The sequence below is a fragment of the Berghia stephanieae genome, chromosome 4 (genome assembly GCF_034508935.2).
Source record: "Berghia stephanieae isolate SIO BIC M18660-M18661 chromosome 4, UCSD_Bste_1.3, whole genome shotgun sequence".
In the NCBI taxonomy this organism is placed as follows: domain Eukaryota; kingdom Metazoa; phylum Mollusca; class Gastropoda; order Nudibranchia; family Aeolidiidae; genus Berghia; species Berghia stephanieae.
Window position 1 is genome coordinate 53,374,877 of NC_088363.1, and position 21,111 is coordinate 53,395,987.

General features: G+C 36.5%; 1 protein-coding gene across 2 annotated transcripts; it reads right to left on the reverse strand.

The window, feature by feature from the left end:
* Positions 1-1,482: 1,482 nt before the first annotated feature.
* LOC144972036 (neuroligin-4, X-linked-like) lies at positions 1,483-20,674 on the reverse strand. 2 transcript variants are annotated; one of them, XM_078913123.1, is made up of 11 exons: positions 20,435-20,674; positions 17,951-18,098; positions 14,835-14,946; positions 13,143-13,299; positions 11,853-12,019; positions 6,466-6,587; positions 5,231-5,402; positions 4,736-4,868; positions 3,799-3,962; positions 2,947-3,069; positions 1,483-1,951 (listed from the first exon to the last, which is right to left on the reverse strand). In XM_078913123.1, the coding sequence occupies exons 1-11, from the start codon at positions 20,553-20,555 to the stop codon at positions 1,580-1,582; spliced, it is 1,791 nt and encodes a 596-aa protein (XP_078769249.1). In that variant the 5' UTR covers positions 20,556-20,674; the 3' UTR covers positions 1,483-1,579. The 2 variants fall into 2 exon arrangements, with proteins under 2 accessions (XP_078769249.1, XP_078769250.1); XM_078913124.1 differs by lacking the exons at positions 17,951-18,098; positions 20,435-20,674 and adding an exon at positions 16,479-16,600.
* Positions 20,675-21,111: the final 437 nt, after the last annotated feature.

Genomic DNA, 21,111 nt, shown 5'->3' on the forward strand with positions numbered 1-21,111 from the left:
AGTGCTTTGACCATGAACTAAAAAGACAAAGAAACAAACCAATGTTTAAAATTGCCTATTTCCATCACCATGCACTGCGGCTGAATGTCGACAATGTTAATTTGTTAAAAATAATGTTTGAATTTGAACAATACAACAAAAATCTTGGTGTATGGAAAAAGTGAGGTTGATAGAAATCTAAAGATAAAGTTGCAAAATTTATTGCCATTTTCGAAGCGTCTGCTTACTAAAACCCGAGATCTCCGATAAAACCATCCGCAAACATAAATTTCTAGTATGTATTAAATCTGAGTTTGTAACCGTGTCCTCGTGATTGTTGGAGGCTGTAGCCTACTGTAGAATAACTCGCGAATCACACGATGAGCGACCGTCCCTCATTCAATCAGGCCATTATGTCAAACCTGCCTATTGTTTCGAAAATTCGTTGAATTACGATATTTTGCCTCCAATTTCAGAATTCATGAGCATCTCAAGTCATGCAAGACATTAAAACTTTTTGAAAATGAAAGTTGAGTCTACACTATTTTAAGGATTTGAAGTGTTACCTCCTGATGGTAAATTAATGATTACTAAAGTTAATTATAGTAACTATAATTTTCATCTTCTAAAAATTACGAATTTTTAAATTTTCAAATACGCATGTCTATCATGTGTAGATAATAATATCATTGGTGGTAACATCACAGCCCGACTTAGCCTTTCTATGGTCACGCGTGGTTAGCAAACAGGTCAAATGTAGGTTTAACTATTTACGCATTATTATCACGATTTAATTATCAGCGATAATTATCAATTAGATTTTGATCCATTTTTTTTCGGAGCAAACTCTATTAAAATTTTATAGGTTAGATTTAATTCTAATATTCCCACTCCTCGACACCTACCTAACCATTAAACTTTTAAACAAAAACAAGTAAAAATACAAAACTCTCTGGTAACTATGATTGGCGTCAACTTTAACAAGGTTATGGTGTAGTTTCGTAGTATACACAAACGAAAAACAAGATTGGATTCGTATAGAATCGAGTCCTTCTCCCCCCCCCCCCCCCCCCCACACCTCCACAATAATCTTTTATTTGTAATTATATTGATTGCAGTGTGCATGTAGGTTACTTTAAATTGTTTATATGTGATCTAGTGGGCTTGCATGATTATGTTTGTGATTATAATTGTTGGCGAGGTACAGTGACCAAGAGTTTATTATTATTATTATTATTATTATTATTATTATTATTATTATTATTATTATTATTATTATTATTATTATTATTATTATTATTATTGTTATTATTATTACTATCACCATCATCATCATCATCATCATCATCATCATCATCATCATCATCATTATTATTATTATTATTTTAATTATTATCAACAAATAATAAAACAAAACAACAAACAACATCAACATCAACAATGAAAACAAAATAGAAATTAAAACAAAAATAATTTGGAAATCTAAAACTCTGATTTTTCGTATTTGTTCATTTTTCAAAATGGTATATTTTATATACTATATTTATTTATCGTTTAAGCAATTTATATCGTCATTCCATAACACAACAAATGACTGTACTCAAAGGGTGAAATCTGGACCATTTGAAAATAGTCGAAGGCTATTTTTAACTAATTTAGGTAGAAACTCCACCCAGAGAGAAACACGATGGCCGAACATTTGTTGTTTGACCCTGGGTGAATCACTGATGGACATGTAGTACTCCGTGGTTCTTTCATAGCGAGGCCACCTGTCAAATAATCCTACAACAGGAGCTCCCGTTTTAGCAAATGAAGTCAGCGCTCCCCTGAAATTGCTGAAGAGTCCTCTGTCAACAGGGGTGTCAAATTCGGCATAATAGGTTAGGCTACGCCATAGAGGGTTCTTGTCAAAGAGGTATGCAAGATCCAAACCGTGGGTACTCCCACCAGAAGGAAATTTGGGGTCTTTTAACTGTTGGAAGAGGGGTCCAAGGACCAAAGGAAAAGGAAATAAAATAAAAACGCTGAAATTGGTTACTGTTTGTTGCGAGCTATTCAGCGAAACATTTTTCATATTAATACTATTAAGTGGAAGATAGAACACAATGCCATACGGCATTGAATTTCAAGAAACTATGGAGCAGGCACCGGTGTAAGATAAAGATCTAAACAAGGGTTTATGAAAGTGCCAGACAAAGCAAGAAAGAAAAATACAAGAAAAAAACTTTTTAAAAACATCTCAAAAATCCAGACTACCTCGCATGGGGATCGAACCTCAGCCCTTATGATTTTTCTTTCTTTCTTTGTCTGGCACCTTTCATACACACTTGTTCAGAGACATTGAATTGTGATCCACTGTCGGGGTATCATGTCGGGATTTACGGAATATTTGGAGTTTTACAAAGCTGATGAAAACTATGAACTGCAAACAGTAATGAACAAAAATGAATATAACAGCTTCGAAAAAGAATAAAATACCAAATTCGGGATGAAGAAGGATTTCGAGACTGAAACGCTCCGTGTTTGGGTTTGTTTTTGTTTTGTTGCTTTTTTTTTTTTTTTTTTTTTTTGGGGGGGGGGTCGACGCTGTTATATTAATTTTAGAATATTTAAAGTGATATTCAAGTTCTATACGACCGGTATTGTGAGGTTTTAGTTTTTGTCATGTAACTATAATCTCACCTTCACGAAGATATATAGCGCAATATCCACTCAATGTCTCAAAGCGCTTTACAGGGGTCCCAGGCCAACGGTAATACTTAACATGTAGGACGAGACATGACGCCTGTTAGGCACATTTTTCGGACAGAACGGCCTGGTACTCATTTTAGTGTTGACTTTTTGCGGATTTCATTGTATATTATTACTGGCTGGTGTGTACAAATGGATTTGTGACCATCTTTTTAAAATGTCCAATACAGTTAATCGTTTATTTGGACTTCTAAAGCAGAAATCAAACATACTTACAACGGGGTAATGGTCGAATAAATACATGTATATTTCGACAGATGGGGAGGCTTTTACCAAAGACCTTGCAAAGAGGACAGATGGAACAACAAAATTGGTGTCAGTTGTAATGTCCAAAGTTTTCTGTTGGTGGAAAAAATGATATGTAATTACTGATCATAGTAAAACTCGACACAGTTGCTTGGTTGTTTGGATGACACTTTATACTACTGAATATGAATAAAACATTAGGCTTGTCCCAGTTGCTGGATTATTGCAATGAGAGCCAATATAACAAACAAGGCCAATAAGATAAATGCTTTTGTTTAAAACAGAAACATTCAAATGTGCCCATATAGAATAAAAGCAAGCTGCAGCAGAGCATTGTATTACTTTGACCTATAATAGAATAAGCCTGTGCAGTTTTGGACCCAACAACATCAAACATAACATTAACACTCGAAATCGAATGATTTGCGTCAAAGAACAACATTAAAATATTTGAAAGTATGGTGGAGACAAAAGTTATTCTGCTGAAATAATATGTTTCATCTGAACACACTTTCTCTTTTGTTTGTTTGTTTTTTTTTTTGGTGGATGCTGATGTAGAAAACAACATTGGGGACTCCAGGACTTGATATCACTAGCCATCGACAAGAACAGTCAGTAATATAGATATACTAATAATGAGAGTTTCATTCCATACCAGCAAGACCATATTTCTTTAAGAGTCATTTGGGTCTCTTTAGATATATATGTGACAGCATTGAGAAATGAGCTTCCTTTTACTGGTACCGGCAAGACACCCGTTCGTCAAGAGGATAACATGCTTTTTAATACACATTTACTTGAAATGAGAGTTTTATTCCATACCTGTAAATGGATATCTCCTTCGGGGGTCCTTGGGTAGCTGTAGACGTAGGACACAGCATTAAGAACCTCAGGGCTTGCTTTCACTGTTACAGGCAGGAAACTCTCCGTAGTCGATCGGATCAAATCTCTTACGTTTGTAGGTTCGGTGTAATTGCTCAAAGTAGCTAAATTGAGTAAATCATTTTTTAAATTGCTTAGTTCTTAAAAACATACAAAACATTGAGGATTGTGGAGACAACGCTGATGATGATGATGATGATGATGAGGAGGAGGAGGAGGTGGATGATGATGTTGATAATGATGATGATGATGATAATGATTATGATGATGATGATGATGATGATGATGATGATGATGATGATGATGATGATGGTGGTGGTGGTGGTGGTGTTGGTGGTGGTGAGAAGAAGAAGAAGAAGAAGAAGAAGAAGAAGAAGAAGAAGAAGAAGAAGAAGAAGAAGAAGAAGAAGAAGAAGAAGAAGAAGGAGGAGGAGGAGGAGGAAGAGGAGGAGGAGGAGGAGGAGGAGGAAGAGGAGGAGGAGGAGGAGAAAAAGAAAAAGAAAAAGAAGAAGAAAGAAAGAAATATAGGAGGAGGAGACGTGTTGATAACTCGACCATCAAAGCAACACTTGTAAAAAAGTCAACAAAACAAAAGTTGTTCGTTATAACAGTAAAATCTTTGGATGTTTATACCGTGTTCTCTAGCGATAAATAATCAAAAATTATTTAATGCACTTTGAATAAGACATATGTTTATCACAAAATACTTCCCGTGTTATGTACCACTCTCAGCTACCAAAGTCGGGTGGAAAGTAGAGAAAAAATCACCCAACAAGAGATCGAAATCCGCCCTGCCCTTTGCTTGTGAGTTATGAGGCGGCGAGTCCTTTACCAGTTGAAAGCAACAAATTAAAAATAAATAAATAAATGAACAGACCTCCAGGTACTGCGTAGATAAAAGAATCCAGCATAACAAGACCTTCGTTATTTGTGACACCGATGATATATTGTCTGTCTAAGGCACCCACATCACGGAGATAATCCTGGTCCTCCAGCAAGTACCTGGGATCCTGAGATAGAAGTTTACAAAAAGAAAAGGAATGAACAAAAAGAGCAATTTCATATTAATTTGTTTATTTTGTTGTTGTTTTTGTTGTTGTTATTGTTGTTGTTGTTGTTCATGATGATGATGATGATTATGATGATTGTAATGATGATGATGACGACGATGCCGATGATGACGATGATGATGATGGTGATGATGACGATGATGATGATGACATCTTCTTTGTCTCGAACCGTACCATGCAAACATGATAATATTCTAATCTTTTGCCATGTCCTGCTCTAGGCTATCTTACAGAAATAAAACTAATGTGAAGTTTGAATGGTCAATATAGATAACAGAAATGCCTGTTTTTCACATCCAAACCTTTGGTAGAACATTCCCATCAACGACAGGCCCAAACTCTATGTAATGAGACAAATCTAGATCTACTTTGGACTTCTTCTCTGCCTCTACGTCAGCAAAGGTGGGCGGCGCATTGATGTCTTTAATGGGTTTGCCTCTGAGACATTTCATAATCTGCTCGTGGTAAGAGGACCTGGAAGATTGAGAGAAACGAATGACGTGCTTCCAATTATCCACCAATCATCATTTATTTTTAAAACAACAAATTTACAAATATTGAAATGGTTAGTAAATGTAGTAGTAGTAGTAGTAGTAGTAGTAGTAGTAGTAGTAGTAGTAGTAGTAGTAGTAGTAGTAGTAGTAGTAGTAGTAGTAGTAGTAGTAGTAGTAGTAGTAGTAGTAGTAGTAGTAGTAGTAGTAGTAGTAGTAGTAGTAGTAACAGTGGTAGAGGTGGTAGTAGTAGCAGTTATGGTTACTGTTGTTGTTCTTATAGTAGTAGTAGTAGTAGTAGTAGTAGTAGTAGTAGTAGTAGTAGTAGTACGCGTAGTAGTAGTAGTAGTAGTACGCGTAGTAGTAGTAGTAGTAGTAGTAGTAGTAGTAGTAGTAGTAGTAGCAGTCGTAGTAGTAGTAGTGGTGGTGGTGGTGGTGGTGGTGGTAGTAGTTGTAGTATATATGTATGTATGTATTTAGGTATGTATGTATGTATGTATGTATGTATATATGCATATATATCTGCGAGAGATACTATTTAAAAAACAATAGAGCAGCTGTCGAAAACTCAGATGTTCTTGAGGCTCGGTTCTTGACACACAACTCAAGGACAAAAATTAGGTCCAGTGGCTTATTTGGAGGAGTGAATGTAAATTGGCTAAACAAGACAGCATTATAAAGGACCCAACTGATAGTACCAGGCTGAACTAGCACCACTCGCAAGCACTACGTCAATCCAACAGCCTCTAACAAGAGACGCGGATGAATTTCTGTCAGCATGAAAAAATAAATGGAAACATAGCCAATTGGGTGGCCTGTTCCAACTGCTAAGGAGGTCTTCAGACAACAGACCACATTGTTTTGCATTTCCCAGTGACAGAGCTTGCTGGTGATTATGAGAGAATCTTAACAGACAAATATGAATTCAAAGAATGGGTTGACAAAAAATTCAACTTGCAAGTGTAGCCTTACGATAATCATTTAGATGATTATCGGAAGGAATGGAATCGAGCAATTCGGGAAGAGTTCTACGAATAGTTACCAACCTAAACCCTGGAACATAGAAGTAAGGGAGGCAATCTGTCTTTTTAGCCAAGTTGTAAGTCAACTCTGCCGGTGCCCTGATTATTGCCCATGGAGACAGGGTTGTTCCGCTTTGCATGATTCCCTGTAAATGATAATAATAATAAGAGGGGAGAAGGAGAGTGGAGCGTTTTTTAAGTGTAACGCTCCTTTCAACAAAATTTAGATTTTGTTTTTGTTTTTTTGTTGTTTTTTTGTAAATGATGGGACCCTAATTTAAAGTACGTCTTGACATCAGATTAAAGTCTTAAAGTAATCTCGAAACGACTCGTGTATGTATGAATGGATGTCTGAGGCAATGACGGATAATGTACGGGAGACAAGTTGTAATGCATGAAATGGAAATTTGCTTCCAAACGGCCTGCTTGGTAAATATTGAAGGATTGTAAAGCAAATATGTGAGTATGGTTAGTCCCTGAAAATGGTTTATATTATATTATATTATGACACTCGCTTTCGTATCTGAAGGTCCCGCTCTGAACGGCGCTAATTGAGTCCTTTGAAAAAAAAAAAAAAAGGCTCTTTACCCAAGTTCTCTCACCATACTCAAGTGTAAAATGAGTACCTGGCTATCTCTCTCGAAAAAAAATGTAATATCGCCTAACAGTCGTCGTGTCTTGTTCTGCATGTTAAGTTTCTCTGTTGGTCAGGGGCCATTTGTAAAGCGCTTTTGTGTATTAGTGAATAACGCGCTTTATAAAAGCCCAAAGCTCTAGAAGGTCCAACCCAACAGTAACTGGTCGAGTAAGCAACCAACGCCGCTCCTTGTCGCAAAAGCCGGTCTAGTTAATAAATTATTTGCACACAGAGCTCTCTTTGTCTGCGTCTTCTCTGCTCATCAACACGAATTCGAGTTATGAATCAATTGATAGAACTAATAATATATACAACAAGCTCTTAGGAGTAGGAGTTATCTAAAAATAACTCGGTTTTGAGGAGTGTTTTGCTTCATAATTTCTTACATAATATTGTACTATACTATTTTTAATAAATGAAAGTATTATGCAAAACCTCTTGACCTCGGGTTATTAATTAGAAATGTCATTCAATAATAACATGGTTTTCTTCATGAAACTCCCCACTTGACAGAAGACTGACTACTTAATGCAGTATTAATGCAATGCGTTTAGGTAAAATACTCAAATCATCTGCCATCCCGATATAACGTACCAAAACACATAACTATGCGTAACCTTGAACGTTTATAGTATGATGGATGTAATTTAGTGAGAACTAATCACCAAAATGGCCGTCTTAAAACAATAACAAAGAAAATGGCTGTCTTAAAACAATAACAAAGAGCTGAGTGACTTCAATTTTGTTTCTTCGATATTTTAAACATTTTCCTTTAAATGTCTCCGCTATCACTTGAGTTCAGAAATATTTTTCAGGTTGATACAATAAATATCAGATGATTTTATCTACTTTCGGGTCGAGTAATGTTATGTCAAATTTAAGGATTTTCCAAAGACACAAAATGGTATCGAGAATGAAAAAAGTGTGGCCCACCTAGGCAGTCTGGTATTTTCACGTCAGAATGTGCTTGGTGAAAGAAACAATGTAAAATTGTTTTGTTTTTGTTTTTGTTTTATTGAGGGGGGGGGGGTCTTTCCGTTTTATTTATTTATCGTTGTATGTGGCATCAGTGGATACTATGTTCGGTTTGATAAAGTCAAGCAATGTTGAGCGTGATCAGTGAACAAGTCGGTGACAATAGTCGCATGACTTTGTCTCCTTAGTAGTGTATTTGGCTGTGGCAAGTTTAACCAAAATAAACATTTTTAAATTCCGTTTATTCATTCCCAAGGGGATATTTATCATTAGGGTCTATTCCAAGGGAAGACTCGAATAACCCAGGAGTCGTCTCAGTACAGCGCCGCAAAGTGAGCTAGGGCAAGGTGACTTGCCCATAGAGAATACAGGACTAAAGACGACAACAGGTAGGAAAAAGTCATCAAAAGTGGCTAGTGAGAGGTCGAGCGCCGCCATTTTCTTTTGTATGGAACCCGGGACGCTGTGCGATTTAATCTCTATATGAATGACTTTGACTGAGCTCGATTAACCTTGATTTGTGGACGGAAAATAGAAAAAAAGGCCAGGTTTATGATGATAAACCAAATTAGACATATTAAACTACACTTTTACTTGTACATTTTAGCCTTGGCTCCAATGATCGGGTTTATATTAATAACTTTAAAGAATATTATGAATAATTTATAACTCCCTTATTTGTGGGGCGATTTTGTCATTCGTGGCATCAATTTTATTGTAATAAAGAGATAGGAACGTGAGAGTTATTTTTTCTTACGCGAAATTATTACTTTGTAATTTTAGCACTAAGAAAAGTGGTTGGTAAATAAATTTGGTACACCTCTTTGATCTACCGCCACCGTCCATTCGTGTAGAATTGTGAATCTCACCGTCGATGTATTACGCTATTGTTACGCAAGGAATATAACACCTTTTTGAGTAGGCCTAAAAGCTAAAATCTAAAAGTAAAAAATATAATTCTGAGGAATTTGAAAGTCACATTGTTGAAATCAGATTGAAAAAAGAAGAACATTGGTCCTTATTTCAGAAAAATCGGTTGAAAACCAACTGTTTTACGAATAAATTTGATTTTAAAAATTGCGTTTGTGTATTTTAGCTTTTTTTAGCAACTTTTTTATTTATCGGCCGATTTTCTTGATTTTTATATCATTCTTTATATCTCAATGAGATGAGATCTGTGATATACTTTGTTTGTTTCAAATGTAACAAGAACATAATTTGGCTTTTTTTACCTATCAACCTTGCCTGGATAATATATTCAGCAACGTGGTGATTGTGACGCAACTATGCCATGAGCGTCTTCCAGTGTTTCAACGATGGTTCAGTTCATTGTTGACGGCTGTTTAGCTAGGACTGCATCTATATAGATGTCGTAAGACAATAGAGAATAAAAATTTTTCGCGGCGGTGGTGGGGTTTGAACCTGCGACCTTATTGGTACGACAACTCCGCCTGGCAGGTGAGAGCGTGGCTCTACCGTGTGAGCTATCCACGAACACAATTAAATATTCGTTTCAAACCCAAGTCATTTCTAGATCCCTCTCTCACCCACTTCTTGAGACCGCCGATTCGTTCGCCCACCACCATCGCGAAGTAATTTTGACCAGCAGCTAAGCTTAATAGCCAATATTCTCAACACAAACATATAACATAGAAACGATTGAGACATTGAGTATGCTCCGGTGTATGGGGTGAATTTTTAATTCAGAAAAGTGAGTGGAGCAGGCACTTATGTTGGTAACAACAAGATATGAAGTGAGTAGAAAAGTGCCAGAAGACAATAGAGAATAAAAATTTTTCGCGGCGGTGGTGGGGTTTGAACCTGCGACCTTATTGGTACGACAATCCGCCTGGCAGGTGAGAGCGTGGCTCTACCGTGTGAGCTATCCACGAACACAATTAAATATTCGTTTCAAACCCAAGTCATTTCTAGATCCCTCTCTCACCCACTTCTTGAGACCGCCGATTCGTTCGCCCACCACCATCGCGAAGTAATTTTGACCAGCAGCTAAGCTTAATAGCCAATATTCTCAACACAAACATATAACATAGAAACGATTGAGACATTGAGTATGCTCCGGTGTATGGGGTGAATTTTTAATTCAGAAAAGTGAGTGGAGCAGGCACTTATGTTGGTAACAACAAGATATGAAGTGAGTAGAAAAGTGCCAGAAGACAATAGAGAATAAAAATTTTTCGCGGCGGTGGTGGGGTTTGAACCTGCGACCTTATTGGTACGACAACTCCGCCTGGCAGGTGAGAGCGTGGCTCTACCGTGTGAGCTATCCACGAACACAATAAGGTCGCAGGTTCAAACCCCACCACCGCCGCGAAAAATTTTTATTCTCTATTGTCTTCTGGCACTTTTCTACTCACTTCATATCTTGTTGTTACCAACATAAGTGCCTGCTCCACTCACTTTTCTGAATTAAAAATTCACCCCATACACCGGAGCATACTCAATGTCTCAATCGTTTCTATGTTATATGTTTGTGTTGAGAATATTGGCTATTAAGCTTAGCTGCTGGTCAAAATTACTTCGCGATGGTGGTGGGCGAACGAATCGGCGGTCTCAAGAAGTGGGTGAGAGAGGGATCTAGAAATGACTTGGGTTTGAAACGAATATTTAATTGTGTTCGTGGATAGCTCACACGGTAGAGCCACGCTCTCACCTGCCAGGCGGAGTTGTCGTACCAATAAGGTCGCAGGTTCAAACCCCACCACCGCCGCGAAAAATTTTTATTCTCTATTGTCTTCTGGCACTTTTCTACTCACTTCATATCTTGTTGTTACCAACATAAGTGCCTGCTCCACTCACTTTTCTGAATTAAAAATTCACCCCATACACCGGAGCATACTCAATGTCTCAATCGTTTCTATGTTATATGTTTGTGTTGAGAATATTGGCTATTAAGCTTAGCTGCTGGTCAAAATTACTTCGCGATGGTGGTGGGCGAACGAATCGGCGGTCTCAAGAAGTGGGTGAGAGAGGGATCTAGAAATGACTTGGGTTTGAAACGAATATTTAATTGTGTTCGTGGATAGCTCACACGGTAGAGCCACGCTCTCACCTGCCAGGCGGAGTTGTCGTACCAATAAGGTCGCAGGTTCAAACCCCACCACCGCCGCGAAAAATTTTTATTCTCTATTGTCTTCTGGCACTTTTCTACTCACTTCATATCTTGTTGTTACCAACATAAGTGCCTGCTCCACTCACTTTTCTATATAGATGTCGCTGCTGTTTAGCCATGAGTGACCGTAGAAAACGAAAAGGCGACTGCAGACATCAAAGGGTAGGCTTATATCATCAAATGATGTCTACATGATTGACATGGCCATATAGGGAACTCATTATCTACTCCCCCATAAAGAATCTGAACACGAGAGGTCGAGCGCCGCCATTTTCTTTTTTATGCAACCAGGGACGATTAGCCACTAAAAAGTGGCTGTTGCCTGGTCTGCTCCTAGTAGTCTGTGGACTTGCCCAAGGCCACACAGCGCGGCGGGTAGTCGAACTCGGTACCTTTCTGGTACGAAGCAAAGACCATATCTCTGAGCCTCACTCGTTTCGGATGAGAAGGAGTACATAACTGAAAGCAGTGACGGATATTGTAAAAGTTTTTGTACTGTATAAAAAGGATGACTTGAAGTAACGGAGAAAATGGGTCCTTTTAGCCTGATGGGGGAATGAATAGGGCACTGGAAAGCGTATTGAGCATTTGTGAAATGTGCTACACAATTAATGTTCAATTTATTTTACTATTGCTAATACATATTTTTCTGTCAATAATATGATGTACCTTGGTAAAAAGGTCCTTTGCCAATGGGCTGATTGATAACGCCGAGACACTCCCCGCGCCCGCCGATTCTCCAAATATGGTAATATCCTTTTCATCTCCTCCAAATTGACGAATATTATTTTTCACCCATCCCAAAGCCATGATCTGGTCCAGATAGCCATTGTTGCCTTTTAGAAAAGAAAATACATTGTACAATAATATCGTTGATAATATTAAGTAGCGCAGCATGAGCCTCACTGCTTTATCTATAACACACACACACACACTCACACACACATACACACACACACACACACACTATATATATTATATATATATTATATATTATTATATATATATATATACACCTTTGGAGGTTTGTTGGAAACTTGAAAAGGTATGTATGAAACAATGCCAGACAAAGCAGAAAGAAAAATTAAAATAAAAATTATCTCATCTAAAAAAAAACAACTAAAAAAAACAAACCTGCCTCGACCGCCTCCCAAGTCGATAAAGGATGAATTTTGGTGGGATGATCTGTTTGTTTTGGGGTTTTTTTTTTTGTTTTTGTTTTTGTTTTTTGTTTTTGTTGGTTTTGTTTGTTTTTTTTTTTTTTTTTTGTATTTTTAAAAATATGTTTCTTTCTGCTCGGTCTGGCATTGTTTCATACACACCCTTTTTTTTAAAGATTTTTATCTAACAGTGCCTGATCCCTAATTTGTTACATAGGATAATGGAACTTATCCTTCATTTCGTACAGTACAAAGTCACTGGTAGACCGAGGATGATGACATAGGAGAGATCTATACTCATGGTTTCGTCCAATCTAGTCATCGATCACGTGAATTTTTTTTTTTTAATTTAATTTTTTTTTTTTTTGCTTGTACAAGTAATTGGACATTTCTCACTAAATGTAAACACGTTACTTTGTTTGTGAAAGTTTACGTCATGGCACAAGACCGAAGGGCTAGAGCTCAGGTGATCGCTGGTTCGGATAAGTAAGTAAGTAAGTTTGTGAGAGTTGTAAACATACCCAGGAGTAATGCTGAACAAAATGACCAATTGTGATGTTGGCGGATATTTCTCAATCCGTGAACACTTTTCACTATGTGGGTCATTTTTAGCACATTTTGCAATGTGACCAATGACCTCGAGTATATGGAAAGGTAATCTATATAGATCAACCCCATTGTAATATTATGATTGATTCCTTCAACTGAAGCATTGTGTGGTTAAGCCGTGGAAATGATATATTGTGCACATAATATAACTGCAATCAAACAACTGTTATCAGAGTCATCTTTAAGTCACCTGGCTGAACATCGTCTCCCGTGCTTAGAAAACCCAAAACTCCTAGGCGATACTGTATGGACACCACTATAACGTTATAGTCTGTTACAAGACGAGAACTGAGGGCCTCTCTTGCGTCACCAATGACGTATGCACCCCCGTGGATGTAGACCATTACCTGTAATAGAAGAAAAGTTAGAAACTGGCTCAAGATAATATCTGTTAGATGTAACTAAATGTCGACAATTCTAAATATCAATAAATGAGCTCAAGCTGATCTGAAAAAGGGTGTATGAAACAGTGCCAGACAAAGCAAGAAAGCAAAATACGTGGGGGAAAAAACATCCCAAAAAATTAAGCCATCTCGACTGGGGATCGAGCCTCAGATCTCCTGATTAACGGTCTGACGTGCAACCATTACACCAGAGGTTGCCCGTTAGCTCTAGCTGATATTGAGCATCTGCCTTTCTTACCTTCAAAGACCCCCCTCCCCAAAACACACACATACACACACTACAAACTAGCGCAACATAATATGATAATTAGAGAGGTATCGAACATAATATTGGCAAAGCACCAGGCAGAGAAAGACATTGTGTATCATTTTTTATTTACATTCTTTTATATAATTGCCCCATATTCTGGAACCCGATAGCTTAACTGGCAGAGTACATTTCCTATAACCAAAGGGTCTGGTTTCGATTCCTGATCTGAGGTCTTTGGGGAGGGAGGGGGGATCAACAGTCTGAGACATAGAATTGTCTGGGGCTTTTCACATACCATAATGAATGCTACATTTCCATGTATCTCGGTTCATAACATCATCTTCTTCCATGTCCAGTTCTTTCATATCATCCTTTACCCTATCCAACCATCTAGTCTTTGGGCGTCCCTTTTCCTTCTTTCCTGCTAATTGTATATCCAATACGTTCCTTCCCACACACTCCCTCTCTCGTCTCTTAACATGTCCAAATCATTTCAATCTATCTTCTCTCATCTTTATTGATACATTATTCACTTCAGTCAACCTTCGAATTCGTTCATTTTTCACTTTATCTTTTCTTGTACAGCCAAGCGACCATCCTCATTTCCGCCACCTCAACTTATTTATCTTGTTTCTCTGTTGTAGCTGCTGTCTCTAGTCCATACAACATTACTGGTCTTACAACCAGATGTATATATATTTCCCCTCAGCTTTGCGGAAATTCGCTTGTCACACATAACTCCGGTTACCTTCCTCCAATTATTCCAGCCTCTCTGTATCCTCTTCTTAACTTCCATCTCATTGTCCTCATCTCCTTGTACAGTATTTGAATTGGTTTGTCTCTGACACATCCTCTTCTCCTATCTTTATTGGTGGTCCTGTTCTCTGTTGCCCGATACACAAATACTGTCTTCGATCTGCTTACCCTTAATCCCCTCGTTCCCAGCCTTTCAGCTCCTTTTCCGCCTCAGCACCTTATGGAGTGTAACCCAGCACCTTATGAGGCTGGTCACAAGCCTGGTTAAATGGGGAAGGGAAGGGCATCCTGGTAGTAATACTCAAGCCACAACTAATGAATATAAAATATATTAATGGTTACAAATAACCAATTGTCCGAGGTATGGTTAGAATTGTTTTGTTAAAAAAAAACACTCCGACTATTTCAACCATATTATTTCAGACTATTTGATATTTTAAATTTTATAATTTAGACAACGTTATAGCCATACCTTTTTCATTGGCTGTGAGGGTGTATCTGGAGGTACAAAGACATTAAGATGCAGACAATCTTCACTCATGTCCGAGGCTAAGCCTGGGACTTGGATGCACGATGACCGGAACCTGGTAAGAGTTGGGGTTGATTTAGTTTTTGTTATGATAACAACCATTCAACAGATGGCCACTATATCATAACTTAAGCTAGAGATAGACAAGTAGACATTTTAAAAATATTTTTATAGCTGACACAATGTTTGCCAACGCTAATACATAATACATACATATAGCCACACCAAACACTATACGAAACAATATGATTATCGATTCGGTTGTCATCATAAGTGCAGCCCCGCCTACTTGAAATTGGAAAGGCTCGTAGTTTTCAAGGATGATAACATATTAGACATTAATAACTAACTTTAAAAGTTACCAATTTGTAATCAAATACATTTAATTAATGCTCTAAACGCCTATATATTAGATCTGGCAACAAAACTTTGTATTCAAGAAGTTTATTGGATTTAAAATCTTTATATAACTGTCAATTAGGACCCAAAATTCGTAGTTCTACGAAATTTTCGTAGTCGTAGGCAGATCTGTATGTAATCAAAGCCACCGGCCTAATGTTTGTTTGCTTTGTTTTTTAAATTCTTTTTCATTATCATTATTATTATTTATTTTGGGGGTGGGAATGTTCTTAATTTGGATTATGCAAATCAACAGTAATATTCACTTTTATATCATGCATGTGTGTGTGAGTGTGTGTGTATGTGTGTATGTGCGTATGTGTGTGTATGTGTGCATGCGTGTTTGTGTGTGAATGTAAGTGAATGTGTGTATGTGTGTGTATGTGTGTGTATGTATGTGTTTGTGTGTTTGTGAATACATGTAGAAAAAGGGCGACTGATACAATCTAAGATAATTATCATTTTTCCCCTTTCTATTTTCCCTCCGTTAATAAACTTTTATGTTTATAAACTGAATCACATTTTCTCAAACTCTTGCTATCAATACAATACAATATAATACAATACTTAATAAAAGCTAAATTCGCCCGATAGTGTGGGCGTTGGTGTCCCCTTTCACAGTGATAAATAACTGATATGCATTGGTATGATCGTGCATGATACAATTGTATAATAAACAAACATTATTCATCAAATTCAAACTTAAGGTGATCTAATTCCTCGTCGATTGTCATTCCTCGCAGTTCTTGAACAGCCGTGGAGAGAGTTCCAAATATAGGTAAATGGTTCTGAAAATTAATGAGTGGGCACGTATTCAGGTTGAACACCGCTTTTTGAAAATTTTGAAAATCCCACTTCTTGTTGACGTCAAAACTGTATATTTGAAGAACTGTCTGGAATCCATGTTGTCAATCTTGTGTACGATCTTCTAAATTTGAGTTAGTCTTCTTTACTTTAAAGAGGGAAACGAAAGGCTTTCTATTCTTTCCTTATAAGGCAAATAATATAATTTCTGTAACCGACTTAGTGACCCTAATTTGGACATATCCCACGGCTATGGACTGGGGTTTTTTTATACATCGGGCTCCATATGAATTAGCAAACTCCAAAATGGGTCTTACTTAAGTCTTAAATAACATCAAAAACATAATACAATCCAAATAAGAGAGACTTTTTTATCATTCCAACCAATTTATTTGCTCTTGTAATTATATCACCCATATGAAGATCAAATTTGAGAGTGTGATCTTACATCCGTTTCTAAAAACACTTCAATCAAATTAAAGGATTATTATGTGCTTCGTCAGTGAAATATATATTTTTCGGATTATATTATCCAATGTGTAAAACGTGACACTAGGAAATGTTAGATTTCAACTCCCAATCCTTGATCAAGTAAGATATTATACTGAGTCTTTGCTCAAGTCCTCTCAAACCATTATATTTACATCCTTCCCCTACTTACTATTGTTTTACATACATCCTGCACTACGATATGTTTTACTCATTGGGAAAGTTTTTATTTTCTTATATACCTATCATACCATATGATTGCCCATCAATTGGTACTAAGAATATGTATAACAGTGTCGTTAACAGGCGTCATCATGTCCCGTCCTGAATGTTAAGTGTTGCTGTTGGCCAGGGACCATTGTAAAGTAAAGCGCTTTGAGCACGTTAGTGGATATTGCGCTATATAAAAACTCCATTTTTATTTTAAATTGGCTTGATGAGCGCTCTGTTGATAACTAGACATTTTACAATGTCTATCACTGCCTGTGGCAAATAATTCATCTATACTTGACACGGAGAGTAACATGTATTAAGTGCATTGCTCAAAGATCCCAACATTGGGGCCAGAATTTTACAAACATTTTCATGAATTAAGTCACTGATTACACTCGTGATCGCTTTACTGTTTTACATTAAGACACTTTAAACAATGTCATCGATATAACAAATGAGTGTGTGTTTAGCTTCGAACCGGCAACCTTATTTTACTCGAAAACAATATAATTCATAATAACATTATGTGAATAATTTCTATGAGTTTCAAATTCAGTTTCCGAGAAAAAGTGTAATAGACTGGTAGTCACTGATTTTGAACAAAACAACTCCCTGTAAGCAGCATAACTATGTATCGTGTATGTAACTTTCCTTCTCTCAGATATGTCATCTTAGAATCTCACTTTGTCTTAAACAACAAAACGTGTTATTTGGATACATTTTGAGAAAGCTTAATACGGGATCGTGAATTAAATAATTTAACCGATTAACGAAAAAGAGTGAAAAGAGGATTTTCAAGACGTCGTATTCTTTAAAATGAATATCTGACTTTATGGTAACTTAAATAATGGATGATATGTAACTGAATTCACTGTGACTAAAATAATAGATAACTGAATTTATGGTGATTAAAATAATAGATAACTAATTCATGGCACCCAAACTAATAGACGACTGAATTTATGGTAAGGAGAATAATGAATTATTCAATCAATTTTTAGTAACTATAAAAATGGATAACTGAATTTATAGATGAAGGATTTAATAAATTGATAAATGAACTTATTGAAACGAATAAATGACTGAATGTAAAAATAAATATGAGATTAGTAGATTTTAAAAAACAGTTTTCGATTATAAATTGTTAAACTCACAGAGGTGATGAAATAATTTTATTTGGGTCATTATTTACATATGGCTGTGGCGGTCTGAACCTCAAGTTACCCAAAGGGGGAGTGGCGAACGGGATCCCATAATAGGCTGAATATGGTTTTCGAGTGTCTTGGGCTAATTCGTCTTGTCCTTAAAGTGAAAACAATGGAAATAATAATGGTGAAATTGCGCCATCAGTTGCTATTGCTGTTGTTCGTTTAGGTAAAATACTCATAACACCCGCCAGCTGGATGAAACATACCAACACACAAAACTATGTGTAATCTTGAACGTTTATAGTCTGATATATATAATTTTGTGAGAAATAATCAACAAAATGACTATCTAAAAGCAATAACAAAGAGTTGAGTGACGTCAATTTTGTTCTTGCTATTGCGCTTTTTTGCTATGCTGAACAGATTTCACAATGCTTACTTAATCTATTCTCCTAATGTGCCATATCTCCACGTACATATTTGCAGGTGTCATAACCGAATGTAATTATGGGCTTGATTTAACATTATTGTATAGATAGAACGATGTTGACGTCACTCAGGTCTTTGTTATTTTTTTTGCGTAATTTTCACTAAACTCTATTAACCAGACTAAAAACGTTCAATGTTACACATAGTTTTGTGTGTTGGTCCGTTATATTCCCGGATGGCAATGCTGTGAGTTTCTTAGCCACGCGCACAGGATCAATTGGACAATATTTAGCGTCGGTCTGATGGTATTTTTATTACAATAATGACACCATAACAATTTGAGTTATCGGACCTATTCTAAACAACTTTATGTGTTTATAATAAAATGGTGTCAAAACTTAATGACTGCGTGAAAAATTCAGTTTAAAAACAAATTTATTTCGAAAAGGTGGGGATGGATGTTAGGATGAGGGAGGTGTGTGTGTGTGTGTGTGTGTGTGTGTGTATGTTTGTGTATATATATATATATATATATATATATATATAATATTAATAATAATAATAATAATAAAAATAATAATAATGATAATCGAAAGACATGGAGGGTGGGGGTGGTGAGTTATTTATATTATACTGATTTGAAAGGCCCAATGTGATGTAAGCGGACAAGATTTAGTTATTTACTAGTCTTAAGCGAAGCAAGTGACTAAAAAATCGGATTCTATGACTGTTTTCTAGTCTCTGACTAGCTAGAAGTGGGCGTTGTAAGGAAAGTGACTAATTCGTCTATTTTGTGCTGGTAACATCAAGCTCTCTAGTACACGAGGGCTGGTAAGATACCAGCCCTCATACTTTCAACGCAAAAGATTTCCAAAACGAAATTAGCAACACATCCGTTATAGAAAATATTTCGTTCCGTTTCATATATGAACTTACCTTTGCCATAATGGCCAAGATTAATCAAATCACGTGATATTGAAAGTCGACTGAACAGACTACAATGATGGTCTACTGTAAATTCTACATTTAGGCCAAAACGAAAATTTAATTGAAACTCAAATTGAACAAAAAAAAATTTTTTTAAAGAAAAGACTCGGAAAATGTGTTCTCATGAATCACATTATTTCAGTCAGTTACAATGCAGCAGAATAACTTTTGTCTCCACTTTCTAATCGTTTTTTATTTTTTAATGTTGTTTTTCTTTGAAACGAACCATTCCACTTCGAGTCTCCGTTCACTCGCAACTCGCGAGCCGATTAGATTCGTTGTTTTTTTTTTTGTTGTTGTTTGTTTTTTGTTTGTTTTTTGTTGTTTTTTTATTATTATTTTTTTTTTTTGGGGGGGGGGGGGTTGTTTGTTTTGTTGTAGTTTTGACTCACAACAATGTGTACTTTCGACGATCCTCACTTTTCTTACAATTTTTTATTTAAGCCAGTGTCAATAGCAACAGGAAAACTTTTGCCTCTGTCATTCGTAACCGACGTCTTTTCTTTCCGAACCGAAGCTATCTCAATCTAAAAATTGCTGCTATCTTGTCGACGCTATGGTGTATCCTAGTAACTAGTGTCAGACTAAGCTTGAAATTCGGCCTCATTATTTGACTAAAACTTGGCCAAACTTGGTCCGAAGGTGCCGCGATTTTATTCTGGGACTTGCATAGCCAGCTCACATGAAGTTCGATTTTTTCAAGTTCTTGACACAAGTCAGAGACTTGTAAGGTATTCCTCATTAATGAAATCGGGCCCAGAAGTTAAAAACACGACTGAAATGTTTTAAAAATAAATAAATATTTTTTTAAAACGTAGATACCATGTTTGTTTGTTTGTTTTGTTTTTTGTTTTTTTTTTTTTTTTTTTTTTTTTTTTTTTTTGGGGGGGGGGGAGGGGCTGGAGGCTTTGTTTTTTGTTTTTAATTAATTTATTTATTTCTATATTTATGTATTATATTGGTTGTTGTTATTTTACAATCGATTTTTAAGGGGTGAGGCGTGGGGGAGGGGGGAGAGAATAAAAGACATTGATGAAATAAAATTATCACATTCTAACTTTCGATATTACTTACCTTGAACTCTTCCAAAGCTAAATCGAATCTCTTTCGCTCCATCTGCGTGAAATACATTAAACAGGGTGAAAACTATCGAAGCAAAAACAGCACAATTATTATCAATTTTAATGTACCACATTTTGTTGACCAGAAATCTAGGCTTTACTGCTTCGAGTGTCCTGGTCAGGGTACTACGGAGGCTACTTTCTCAGAATGGTTGAACGCGTAATGTCTGATATGAATGAAACGCGAGATTGTTTGAATTATGAATTATGTAAACCTTGAATGTACACTAAAGTGATATTTAACATTCTGGTTATTTTAATATTGTACGGTATCAAACGACGATTTGTAGTGCTCGATAGTAGGAGACGAGTCATGGAACCCGTATGACCACTTTAACTTTAAGTCACAATAATAACTATAATAATAATAATAGCTGACTGCATACATGATATGTATAGCATATCTAAATAATAATGGTATTGATGTAGTAAGAAAGCCATAAAGCACGCTGAGCCGGGGGTTAATCCCGGTTTATGATACCTTAAAACATTAGCAACAATTTCTTGTTGGCTGCCAATTTAGATAGGACGCTAGACGTAGAGGGTCGAATGCAAGAATTTGGACAGAGGTTCAAAACCTCGAAAGGTATGCTTTTATAAAAAACATTACCCCACTCGACTCGAGTGACG

What these genes read in the sequence shown, in the direction of transcription:
- LOC144972036 (XM_078913123.1), bottom strand. Translation starts at nt 20,555, where the DNA reads ATGTGGTACATTAAAATTGATAATAATTGTGCTGTTTTTGCTTCGATA. An exon ending in AAAATTATTTCATCACCTCT is followed by an intron (nt 14,947 to 17,950) that starts GTGAGTTTAACA and finishes AACTCTTACCAG; the next exon opens with GTTCCGGTCATCGTGCATCC. An exon ending in TTCTATGTTCCAGGGTTTAG is followed by an intron (nt 5,403 to 6,465) that starts GTTGGTAACTAT and finishes TCAATCTTCCAG; the next exon opens with GTCCTCTTACCACGAGCAGA.